Source organism: Mesitornis unicolor, unplaced genomic scaffold (assembly GCF_000695765.1).
Source record: "Mesitornis unicolor isolate BGI_N332 unplaced genomic scaffold, ASM69576v1 scaffold1535, whole genome shotgun sequence".
In the NCBI taxonomy this organism is placed as follows: domain Eukaryota; kingdom Metazoa; phylum Chordata; class Aves; order Mesitornithiformes; family Mesitornithidae; genus Mesitornis; species Mesitornis unicolor.
In genome coordinates this window covers 445-13,933 of record NW_010184588.1, presented here as the reverse complement: position 1 = coordinate 13,933, position 13,489 = coordinate 445, and the positions used below count along the sequence as shown (strand labels likewise).

At 36.6% G+C, this 13,489-nt stretch overlaps 1 protein-coding gene across 1 annotated transcript in view; it reads left to right on the top strand.

The window, feature by feature from the left end:
• Positions 1-12,899, top strand: part of LOC104540636 (receptor-type tyrosine-protein phosphatase delta) — a gene marked incomplete at both ends in the record, with an annotated part of 28,518 nt that extends 15,619 nt beyond the window's left edge. The window contains 6 exons of the mRNA XM_010184494.1: positions 881-1,074; positions 2,820-2,846; positions 5,202-5,319; positions 10,644-11,231; positions 11,664-11,761; positions 12,640-12,899. Coding sequence (XP_010182796.1) covers positions 881-1,074; positions 2,820-2,846; positions 5,202-5,319; positions 10,644-11,231; positions 11,664-11,761; positions 12,640-12,899 — 1,285 coding nt within the window. The remainder of the gene's footprint in view (positions 1-880; positions 1,075-2,819; positions 2,847-5,201; positions 5,320-10,643; positions 11,232-11,663; positions 11,762-12,639) is intronic.
• Between the last annotated feature and the right edge of the window lie 590 nt (positions 12,900-13,489).

Genomic DNA, 13,489 nt, shown 5'->3' with positions numbered 1-13,489 from the left:
AACGGTATTTTTTTCTGCTCCTCTTTTCTCCCAAATCACAGATACTATCACCCTTTGAGTTTTTTAATGAAAGACTTGTCCTTTCTGCACCATTTTTATATTTGATATTTTTTTAACAGAAAGTACCTTTTTGTGAGTGACATGAAACTGCTGCCCCTTTGAGCACATACATATCCTTCTTGCTCCTCCCTTAAAAGCGATTCTCAGGGGACAATCTTTCTGCCTTTTCCTTGTTTTTACAGTCATTGTTATTTTTAAACACTTATGTCTGTGAACTTTTTTTCAGGTATTGCTCTTTTTCTTTTTTAACTGCTTTCTTGTTCCATGTTGTGCTTTTTGATTTGGGTTTTTTGGGGGTTTGGTTTGGGTTTTTTTCCAGTTTTGTTTTTGATCTTGGAAAACTGATGCTCCACACATTTATTTCTTCCATGCTTGAAAGTGACAGAAGACAGCCCTATTATCAGCCTCCTTTTTATACTACTGAAAAAAAACTCAAAGAAACAACTTAGCAAACAAAAATAAGGAAAACTTTTTTAAAATCTTTTGTGTTTTTATTAGTAGTAGTATTATAATTTAAATGATTACAATATCTATTTGTATTATAATGCTTTGAATTTCAAAGCATCTTCCTTGGCTTTTGTACATTTTTACATGTTTTTCTATTTCTCTGATACTCTTTTTTCTTCCATTTTTTGCATCAGTCATGTTTTTTGATCTTTTCACTGAAAGGTAGAGCAGATTGGTTGAGCATTTTCATTTGTCAAACAATTTGTATTCTTCAAAGAAAACATAGCGAGTCTGCCCTTTAAAAAAAAAAAAGCAAAAGACATGGGTGGGACAGGTGCCTGTAATTCTCTTCTGTCCAATGATGTTGTTCCAGTTCCTAGTGGTCCTCCTCGCAAAGTCGAGGTAGAGGCTGTCAACTCTACTGCTGTTAAAGTTTCATGGCGCTCGCCTGTACCCAATAAGCAGCATGGTCAGATCCGAGGATACCAGGTCCACTATGTGAGGATGGAAAATGGAGAGCCAAAGGGTCAGCCCATGCTCAAGGACATCATGCTGGCTGATGCACAGGTAATTAGAGCATTTTATGTTCTTTGCTGAGTCACAGTGAAAACATTTCATGTACCAGAGAGCTATCCAGAATTGCCTTTTTTATTCTTTCTATATTCCAGCCTACTAGCTAACATGTTTTATCTCTGTTTTAACAACGTGTTTTCAGAATACTTGTATTTAATTTTTTTGGGGCCAAACCTAGGCACCCTTTTCTGTATAGTTATGCAACTGTATTCTAGGCTGTGTTATTCTGCTGGCTCCTTTAAACCTGGAGACTTTACTCTATAGTATACTTTCTAAAGTACAACTTTAGAAATCACTGACGTATTTATACTTGTCGTTATTCATGTATGTGCAATAAAATGAGGAGCTTAGTTTAAAAAGATATGGGGTTACTTGTATTGCAGAATTCCCCATCTGTTTTATAAATTATGAGACATGATAAAAACAAAAGCCAAGTTTAAAAAGGCTTCTAAAATGGGATTTTACTGATTAGGATACACTAGTACTCTATAAAACTGAAGATTCTCATAGCTTCTGGTACTGAAGGAATCATCCTACATTGAAGCTATTATCAAGTACACATCTCTCACTGCTAGCTCTGAATTTATGACTGGAGAGACTGGAATTTATAAGAAATTATCAACCTAGCATTAAATACAGATTTAAATTTGCTTCTTAAGCATTTATATAAATAAAGAAATGATTTTTGTCTTCTTTTGTTTCTTTGTCAAGTCTTAATTCTAAATTTAAGCTCTGCTGATCTTTTCTGAGAACAGATCTCCTGTACCCGCGTTTTGCTAATGTCCCTCTTCCCAAAGTATTGTTTCTGTTCATGGAAGTTTTTGTTGCAGTTTTACCTGCGAGTCTGTCTGTCTGTCTATATGTATTTACCTGTTTTGCAAAACAAGATGTTCTTACAGCTTAAATTCAGTGGAGAGAAAGATGGAAACAGGTGGGGAAGTGGGATGGGTGGAAAAGGGAGAGAAGATAGAAAAGGAGATGCTGCTGCATTTTGGTTCTTCCCTTCCTTGCACAGATTTTCACTTTCAACCTCTGTCTGGTAGTAGTTTAAAATAATTTTGAAACTAGAAAGTCAGAAACAGGAGACCGGATGAGATATTGGAGCCTAAATATCATGAAGACAAAAGCCATATTTTTTTTTTTTTTGCCAAGTTAGGCATTGACCCGCCTGTTTGCCATTGGTTCACTCTGGATAGTCACCTCCTTTCTCCTCCCATAACTCCTTCTTGCCTGTCATAGTACTGTGTCCTAAATAGTTAGGACTTGTGCAAGTATGAAGACATGATGGTTAAAGATCAGTGTGGTTAGGTTTCAAAACTAAAAAATCCTGCTAGAAATTTAAATAAGGAGTTGCATCCATTTATGAAAATCAAGCCTATAGCTTAGTAACCTGACTAAAGAAACTAAGTAGTCTTTAATCCTGCCTTGGTGGCTTCTACTACTACAATATATTATAAAATATTACTACATTGTACAAGAGGATTCATTAAGTCTTTCATCTGTCAAGGAAAGTGAAGTAACTGTCTTTTAGGGAGAGCAGAAATGGAATTTAAAATGCCTGGCCTGATTTTGTTTACCAAATTCTACATGATTCTGCATGATTAATTCAAATTGTACATGATTTTTCCAGACACCTTTCATATATATTTTACTGTTAAGAAGAAAAACTTACCTCAACCAGGCTACAAATCTGTTCATTTCATTTGTTTTTCCTTCCAACATTCTTTACTCTCAATCAGTGGGAATATGATGATACTACTGAACATGTGAGTAGTTTTTGACTGGCCAGAAAAACAGTGTTTGTTGGGTTTGAGATCTGTTTGCCTTTTTGCTTGTTTGCTTGTAATCTCCTTTTATTTTTTGAGTTTTCTTCTGATTCTTTGGTTTTGGAGTTTGTTTCTTTTTTTTTTTTTTTGTCAAATGCACAAATGCATGTTCCTAACATTGAAGATATTTCCCTTATGGCACTTTTTTTCCTCTTTTTTTTTTTAAATTTTCCCAGGGAAAGTGGGGGTTACTGTTACTTGCTTGTTCTGGCATGATGCCAAAATGTACGGAACTGCTCTGTGTTTTCTTTTTGATGGCTCTCACTAACTTTACCTCATAATTTCCTCTTTAAAAGAAGGTATTAGAAAAATTGAATGAAAGTGGTTCAGAGTTGCATAACAACAGTCACACTTTTCTGTATGCATTTTAAGGTTAACGTTTTTTAGTGTAGCTGAAAGTTGAATTTAGTTGTGCTTTCTTTTTGGTAATTTGATAAATGTATTCTGTATTCCGTCAGAGGAGCCAAACACTCTGCATTGTTTATGCCTAAGTAATAGTGTTTGCTGTATCCAAATCATGCTTTTATATGACAGCACTATCTGCAGTCATATCTCTTACACAGTGAAATACTGTTTGCTTTAGATGAGGCTAATATCTTCATAACTTTTTAAAAGGATGACAATTTTTTTGCCTTATACAATTTTATTCTGCTAATACAAGTTTCAGTTTTCTTACCAAAGATGAGAAGTTTGTCTACTGATTCTGGCCTTTAGGGTCATTTCAATTCTGAGATCACAGAATCACAGACTAGTAGGAATTGGAAGGGACCTCAAAAGATCATCCAGTCCAACCCCCCTGCCGGAGCAGGATCACCTAGACTGCTGCACGGTCTGCTGCTGTTGCACAGGAATGCGTCCAGGTGGTTTTTGAATGTCTCCAGAGAAGGAGACCCCACAACCTCTCCGGGCAGCCTGTTCCAGTGCTTTGTAACCCTTACAGTAAAAAAGTTTTTCCTCATGTTCAGAGATAAGATTCTAAGAAGGGTTTTTTAAATGTGTTTTTATGTGTTTTAATTTTATCTGAGCTGTTTTTGCCCTTTCATTCTGATGATTACAATGTTATTTCTATATTGCTAATAACTGACTGTACATACAATGCTAAATTCTAACCACATCTATACTAAGCTTATACCCGCTGTCTTGAAAAATCCATTTACTGTGAATAGTCTGACCCATAATTTTTATATTAACTTTTATGGTTTTTGCATCTGAGGGATGTGTGATAGCACATTTGCTATTTATTCTAAACACATAAATATACCATCTCTCTGGCAGCTGTGGAATTTAGTGTAAATTAATTCAGGCATGTGAAAACGCAAAGGAGTAGTTCAGTGGTTACAGACTGGAAGCTGATGAGTTGCGAACTTTGGGCCAGTTAGATACTTCAAAATACTGTGCTTTTGTATTTGCATGTAAAATTTATTTATAATGTGAATGTCAAGGCTTAAATTTCTCTGGCTGCACCTATAGCATGATGTATGTTTAGTTCATTTCAGGTGGCTGCTCCTACAACATCTTCTGTGTGTGTATACGTGTTTGTGCACACACATTTGTAAAAAGTCTCCCCTTGTGTTTTTTTGGTACTTCCAGTTTGGTCTTGCTCCCATTCACTTGTGCTAGCTGAAGAACTACTTGTTTTGTAGATGGTGTCATTTGTTTGAGGGCCATCAGATTTAGCTTCCGACCAGATTTTTAATGAAGTTTTAGGTAGTTCTTTTAGACCTGAAGAGTGAGTTGTTTCTGAAGTCCTTTGAGATTTAGATGCACAATCCAACCAGTGACACGGGTCGCAATGAAAGCATTACAAAAGTAACAAGTCTTTCTTGTTCAACTAAACCGTGATTAGTTATAAAGTGTACTTATAAATGCAACACTCTTCTTAGTAGGCATTTTATAACTATATCAGTGATGTCCTGTCAATGAGTAAGTTAAATGGAGTTTCTGATATCTACATATCAGATTTCACAATACCAGTAGAATTATTCAGGCAAGGTATTTCAGAAGGTTTTATTCACTGTTCACACCACTAAGCCTCTGGACTTGTACCTCAAACTACCTGAGGCATGCTACTAGAAGTGTGCTGTCTTTTAATGCTTGAGCGAGTGAATTATCTTGCATTATGAAGTATTTTACACCGAACAGTCTGTTGGTGCTCTCAAATGCTTGCTATCACTGCCAGTAGCACAAAAGTGTGCTCCACATTGTATGTAATATACAGGGATGTCTAAAGGATTCTGTGCTCTCTTGGAAAACAGTCTATTTTTGATAAATTGTTCTTGTTTTATTTCATCTTAGGAAATGATAATTTCTGGGCTGCAGCCTGAAACGACATACTCCTTCACTGTGACAGCCTATACAACAAAAGGTGATGGAGCACGCAGCAAGCCCAAACTCGTATCTACTACTGGTGCAGGTAATACTTACATACCCCTTAATCTCTGAATAATGCCTTTGAGTTTTGCTGCTCATGTTTTTCTCCTACTATTTGTTGTGTAAAAAGTGTTTATAGGACATAGGGTTTTCTGTTTCACTATTTGGCCCTTCATTTATTTGGATAAAAACAGAACCAGTGTCCACTTTTCTCCCTTTTTCAGTTCAAGACTCATCCAAACTGTAATACTTTATACTTTCTAGTAGCTCTTCCATTCTGATTGGTGTCTTCTTGGAGAGGAAGAAATACAAATTCAGGGCTGAAAAGGATATTTGAGAAACTTGTGAATGGCTTTCCTGATCTTTGTGAGAGCAGCAGTGCTGCTGCCTGTCAGTAAGAATACTAAAAGAACCTATCTGTATGGCAGTCACAGCTTATCTCAGAAGAATGTGATTACTGAAGCAGAGAACTAGAAAACACAGTGAAAGTCCAGCCTGTGGAACCCTGAAGCCCATCTTGCTTCAGTGGCAGTCTGAGGCATAACTGGGACAAAATATGCCATGCCACTGTGTTCAGTCTGCCTTTGATCACAGGTGGTACTAGATGGTAGCAATCTGACTGCATGACCAGGTCAGCTGATTAATTTCACTAATGGAATCAACTCAGTTGTTTTTAGATGAGGAATAAGGTTTTTTAAATTTAAACCGTTCGCTGTCACACAGCTTAACCAAATGATGCCACCACAGCCTTAGTGTGGTGTTCACCTTCAGGTGATGACAGCCTGTAGGTGTTTGTTTTCTGCGTTTTGTAGTGTAGCCCTTAAGGATATTTCATTACAATCACATGTAAGCCTTTTCAGCATTGTTACAAGTTTTCTTTACTACACTGTATTGTTTATGCTAATGTATAAAGTCCAATAGGCATATGAATCTGTGTTTATACTAATTGACTCATTAAAAAAAGATCACTGAGTGTAAAGCACATTGTACTAATGTCAGAATCAACTATATCCTTGTCTCATCAGCTTCCTTGGAAAAATATTAGTCTTAGTGACTAGATATACAATATAGTTGTTTTCCAGATTTTAGAGTACCTTCTAGTCATTACGCTTGACTGATGCTGAAACTTACCCTCCAGCTTCTTATCTTTCCTGAATTCTCATGGTCTGGAAAAAGAAGTGATAATATACTTCTCACTTGCATTTGAACTTGATTTAAGAAAATACACCAGATCCATTTTTCTTTTTAAAGTTCAGTTCCCAATTTAAATAAGCACAATAATATAGATTATGATTTGGTTGGTTTCTAGACATCAACATAGGCTATGCAAACCTGCTCTCAAAATTTAAAGCTTCTGTACATTTAATCTATATTGACTATCCATGTTTCACTCTTCCAAGATCTTTGGTGCTTCTACTTTAGGAAGACAAACAAATCCCATGTCCTATAAAACCCTGAGTGACTGAGGAGCAACTGAGAATCGGAGACATGCCTATAAATTTAATATATATTACACTGTTCTTGCTGTTTGTTTCACCCTGTAGACAAGTGTTGTTTTTTCCTGCTCTCTTGGACAACAACTATTTACCATTTTGCTCCTTCATACGTTCCAGGTTGTATGAGCACTACTTCACTTGCTGTTCCTGTTTGCTTGAGCTCTTTCTTGTAAGGAAATTTCCTAGGCAAGGAGACAATAAATACAGTCAGTACTGAAAGTTTCCAGCTAACTGTCATTTTATGAGAATACATTAGGCAGCTGAAGGAATGATGCATTAATACCAGGGGCTTGTGTGTCTGAAATACACCCTCCTTTTTTCTGAAAGTTTCCATTTGATATTTTTTTTTCCTAAAAAGGTGCTATTCAAGTACTACAATGAACCAAATTAAGGGTCTGTCTTTCTAGTCCAATTTTTAAAGGTTTGTGTCAGGTGCAGTAGTATTAGCACGAGTGAGATTATATCCATACAATATATGAAAGAAAAATAAAGGTATAAAAGTTTACTGGAGAACCTTACTATTTTTAAGTTGTTCAGATAATAACTACTCTGCTGTGTCCAGTTAGTGATATAAAAACATCATTTATGTTGTTAAACAGGAAAGATTCACCAAATATAAGTGAGTCTGCAGTACAGTAACTGCAGTTATTGGTGAATTCACTGAATACGATTAATATTTTCAGTTCATAGTGTGTTTTTGTCTCATGTTCAGTTTCCTTTCCTAGTTTTTGAAGTCGGAAGAAAAAACATTACTGAACATTTCCAAGTCAAAGTATTTGACATTTTTCATTACTTGGGGCAGAAGTTAAAAAATATGTGTTTAACAAGACCTTGATAAAAATTAAGACTTACTAGTCAGTGGCATCATACAATTTTAATGGAGCCTTTAATCTCACCTTTAATTTCTGAGTCACAGTAATTGAAGAATCTCATAGCACAACAGCTTGTCCATTATTTGGAATTTACTTTCTGTGCTGGACAGCATTCTTGAAATACACATTCCAGCTAAGAGGAGAAAATTTAGCAGCTCACGGAAACAAATTAGTTCAGCTAATTTGGGAAAGGCAGCTTGCCTGAGCATCTGCTAGTAATGGCATGCCATTACAACTGTTTGGTGTAATGAATGTTGTAAAGGGGTGTGTGAGGGACATCTTGCTGTGTAGTAATGGATATGGACTTCACTTGACCAGAGCATATATTTTTTTATGATCAATTTCACTTCATGATCAACTTCACTTGGCAAATGTCAGGAGGAAGGAGCCAGGCTCTTCTCAGTGATAGCCAGTGATAGGACAAGGGACAATGGGTGTAAGCTGGAGCATAGGAGGTTCAATCTGAACATGAGTAAAAACTTCTTTACTATAAGGGTTACGGAGCACTGGAACAGACTGCCCACAGAGGTGTGGAGTCTCCTTCTCTGGAGACATTCAAAACCTTCCTGGACACGTTCCTGTGTGACCTAGTCTAGGTGATCCTGCTCTGGCAGAGGGGTTGGACTGGATGATCTTTCGAGGTCCCTTCCAACTCCTAGCATTCTGTGATTCAGGTGAGGTCATGGCAAATTCAGGTTTTAAAAGAGATATTCCATGATGCTACTGTATGCAGCACTGCACAGAATCCTGCTGTTAGTCCCACAAGACTGTAATATTCACAAGTGATCCTAGTAAAAGAAAATGTTAACTGAAATCTATCTGGAAATAAAAAGACAGAGAGAAAAATTTTTTTTTTCCTATCAGTAGTTGCATTGTAACAAAGAAGAACTCCACACACTCTGCAAAACCAGGCTCCATATTAATAAAAAAAAAAAAAGTGGCCGTTGTTACTTACCATTTTGATCACAGTGTATTTTATTGGATAATTAAGCTTTATTAGTTCCTCTGTTCTGATTAATAAAAAGTAGTAATTTCTGTCTTTCACTGTAGTTTAACATGAATATTAAAAAGTAGTTCTAACTGTGAGGTCTTCCACAAGAAAAGAAAAAACGAATACAAATAAAATTTATTTCATAAATAATTTAGTGACACCTTCCAGCAGTCTCTCTACTAGAAAGCTGAAGGAGTTACTCTATTTGTGTGGACTCTTCTTCTCTTTCATATGCTCCATTGGTTTCAGTAACAGTTATAATGTAGAGAAAAATATCGTCTGAAAAGGGCCTTCACAGACTTCTCTTTGTTCCAGACAGGCTTGTAATAATCAATGAGGAAAAGTCAGAACTAGTCAGAGGGGTACTCTTTACACAGCATAAAGTGTAGGAAAAAAACTTAAAAAATTCCTGGGAATAATACTTGCTAGTGAGCAAGACATTTAAAAGGAAGGATATTTGGAAACTTTGCATAAAAGATAGCTATAATTCGTATGCAATTGGAAGCAATGTCATGACTTATGACAGATATAACAAGGAAAGAGCTTATTAAATGCAGAATTTTCTTCAAGCCATGCCATTCCTCCCTCCTTATTCCTAATTCATTGTGAAATCGTAGTCAGAACTTCTGACAATAAGAATCTGATTTACTGGGTGCCTGAGAACTGAAGATAAGTAATAAAATCCATTCAAGTGTTTAAACACAGGAACCAGAGCTCACAGTGCAGCAGTTACATTCACATGAGAAGTCTCTGAATTCAGATGGGACTAATTAGTCTTTGTGGAAGAACTTTGTGTTATACTCCCATAACTATTTTAGTCTCTTGACCTGTAAAGCATTGATACACAATGAGCACCAAATTTCTAAATAGTTATGGATATGCTTCGTTATCAAATAGGTAATTGTAATCAAAACAGACTATTTTGAAATAGAAATATTAATGAAAATAGACATGAAATATATATGCATGTAAATTAATATGAATGTATGAATATATAAAAATAAATGCATAAATTAAATAGAGGAAATTAGAGCAATTGATATCAGGACTCCAAAACTGTACACCTTGTAAGTTTCATTCACCCCTTAATTAGAGCTGATTTGATCCTGTAGACTGAATGTCCTCACCACACTTGCAGTCTGAACTTCTCTGAAAGACAAATCATCAGTTTGAACCAATCAGTCCCAATTAAGCATTTGAGTTTATCTGGTGTGCTTCCAGATACACTCTTACAATTGGAATAAGTGATTCCAATTTAGTCTTTTTCAGAAGAAATCCAGTTCACTTGCACCAAGACCATGCTGGAGACTAAATCATGTGTGATAGGCCAGGACAGTCAAGAAACTGAATTCCAAACTGTGCTACCTCTCCAAGCTGAAACAGCTGGAGGTGGTTTGTATATGGAAAGTGGAATTATAGGGTTCTGTCATACATAGTAATGGTTGTTGATGACAAGGTTGGTCTGACTTCCCTTCTACCACAGTTTAACTGTCAATCAATGGCAAAAATTATTTTAGACACATCTGGAAACTTGTAATTTCTCCATTATTGCTACTACTATTATTATGATTATCATTAATTATTTTTCCATTTACAGGAGTGACAGAATTGTGCCTTGGATAAAATTAATGAATACTTATGACAATACACTTTTTTTTGCAAACAAGGATTTGTAAGTGAGACAGAACCATTCATAAGATGACTGTTTGAAGTTTTAGTTCTTGAACTGTGTTCTTAAGTCATATGCCTCTAAATGTTTTCTGTATTTAGAAAAAGTGACAAGGGAAAAAAGTAAAATGAACAGTAAATGGCTTTACTATCGTAGTTCATTATACTGTATGACTCAATAATGCAGGAAGCAGACATTATTTTTTCCATAAGACAGTAATATGTGGGACTAAGAGTGAGGGAAGAGAAAGTGTATCCCTATTCCTGCTAAAACTAGCCTCAAGAGTTGTACGTGCAATTCTGTTTTTATTTATCATCTTTAAATAACATTGTGCTACAGTTCCAGGCAAACCTCGGCTTGTGATTAGCCACACACAGATGAACACGGCTCTAATTCAGTGGCACCCTCCCGTGGACACCTTTGGCCCGCTGCAGGGTTATCGCCTGAAATTCGGTCGCAAAGACATGGATACATTTACAACCATGGAGTTCTCAGAGAAGGAAGATCACTTCACAGCCACAGACATTCACAAAGGAGCTTCTTACGTCTTCAGGCTCTCAGCTAGAAATAAAGTGGGCTTTGGGGAGGAGATGGTTAAAGAGATTTCTGTTCCTGAAGAGGTGCCCAGTGGATTTCCCCAACATCTCCACTCAGAAAGCTCTACTTCTACATCAGTTCAATTAACCTGGCAGATGCCACTCTTGGCAGAAAGAAATGGCATTATCACCAAATATACCATCTTGTACCGAGATATCAATGTTGCTTACCAGCCAGTTGAACTCTTAGTTGTTCCTGCAGATACTTCTATGACACTTTCTGGCTTAAAACCAGATACCACATATGATGTAAAAGTACGTGCCCACACAAGCAAAGGGCCTGGTCCATATAGTCCAAGTGTCCAGTTCAGGACACTACCCGTGGATCAAGGTAGGATTTGTCTGCTTATGACGTTGACCTTTAAAGGAGTATCAGTCTATGGATATCAGTGTTTTTGAAGCTGTAAATAAAACTGACTGGCCCATTCATAAAAGTAGGTTCATCAAACACTAAAGGTAAAGTATGTAAATCTTGATATGTTTTGGATGCCTTAGAATTCAGTTGTCTCTTGCCAAGCAAGTTCTGGCTAACATCTTCACAATCTTTTCAGGTAAGGAAAATGTACCTGTTGAGTTGTCACTAGATAAGAGTGAGAATGAGTTAAAATGTGATATTTAAATATGAGCAAACAGGTAGGATAATCGAGTCCTTGTTGGTTTTTGACCTAGATGTAAAGCTAATAGTCCCAAGTAGTGCTGGAAATATGACAATATCTAAGCTCCAAGATCTTGTTTATATACATTGTTTCTTTCTTTCCAGCAGTGTTTGCAAAAAATTTTCATGTTAAAGCAGTAATGAAGACTTCTGTTTTGCTGTCCTGGGAAATTCCAGAAAATTACAATTCAGCCTTGCCTTTCAAGGTAAATTAATTTCCATCTGTATGAGAAAAAAACTACAGAAACTAGAGAATGTCATTCACCTAGTTAAGTAGCTTACTGAACATGTGGATTTTTTTGGTATTGCTATATTTGAGAATGCAAACTAATCAACAATATTGACCCAAGCTGTTAAATTCAGGGTTTTGGCAATATAAGCTTTCCATTGTTGCGGCAGTATTTCCAAGCCAGCCTCATACTGGTTATTATGTATGGTATGAACACCTTGCTTATTTGTAGTTCATTGCTACTGTATTTTAGAGAAAACAGTGAAAAAAATAGAATAATTTTTTTCTTTTTTTAATTGAGTCATTTCTGTAGTGACTGTAACTGAGTACCTTTTTGGTTTTTGTCTTTTCACACTTACATCAACACACTTTTGTGTTACAACTCTTTGACTTCACTAACTATAGCATTAGCTAGATAAAGAGACTCAATGTAACCTGTAGTCTGACTAGCATTTCTTCTACATCATTCTTCATCACTTTGTCATCTCAGGCAGTGGTGAGTGATGAGCAAAAATCTTTCTGAATAAAATGAATGAATGTGAATAAAAAAGTCACGGTACCTTTATGAGCAAGTGTGCCTTGATGTAAATTCTGGGTTCAAGAAAAAAGACTGAATCGGAATAAGTGAAACTGGATTCTATGAGTGCTTACACTGCTTTAAATGAACATAGTTCTTCTTTTTCCCTCGAAAGAGAGTTTAATTTCAGTAATGAATTTAGTACTAACTTACAACCTAAAATGCCCAGTAACTTTCATTTTACACTTATAGCTAGGTTCATTCCTGAATTTAGTGTGACAGTATCAGTTGACTTCTCTTAATAACCAAAACCACCTTCAATTTATGCATGAACTTAGATCCTTTATGATGATGGGAAAATGGTGGTGGAGGTGGATGGACGTGCTACTCAAAAGCTGATCACTAACTTGAAGCCAGAGACATCATATTCATTTGTGCTGACGAACAGAGGGAATAGTGCTGGGGGTCTTCAGCACAGAGTGACAGCAAAAACTGCACCAGATGTGCTTCGCACCAAGCCAGTCTTCATTGGAAAGACCAACTTAGATGGCATGATAACTGTGGAACTTCCAGAAGTACCTTCAAATGAGAATATAAAGTGAGTGAATGAATGACATACCTTTGTTCTTATCTCCAGAAAGCTGATTATACTTAATGTTAATAAAATCTAGAGCTGTTGTGGTGGACCAGGGCTTTATTCTTAATAATGGTACAGAGAGTACAGCACTCTGCAGTAGTATTTGGACTGATACTGGACGATACTAATCTGGGAGGTGCTGTTGACTGTCTTGAGCAACAGGAGGCCTTGCAGAGGGATCTAGCTAGATTGGAGCATTGGGCAGTCATCAGTGGCAGGAAATATAACAAGAATAAATGCCAAATTCTGTTGCTGAAGTACTTTAATGTGTCCAGAGGAAGGCAACAAAGCTGGTGAAAAGGCTGGAAGGCGTGTCCTATGAGTAGTGGCTAAGGACTTTGGGTTTGTTTAGTTTGGAGAAAAGGAGACTGAAGTGCAACCTCATTGCTCTCTACAGCTTCCTGAGAACGGGAATTGGAGAGGGAGATCCTGATCTCTTCTCCCTGGGATTTTGTGATAAGACGCATGGGAATGGTTCATAGCTGCATCAGGGGAGGTTCAGATGACATTAGGAAACATTTCTTTATCAGAAGAGTGGCTAAACACTGGAA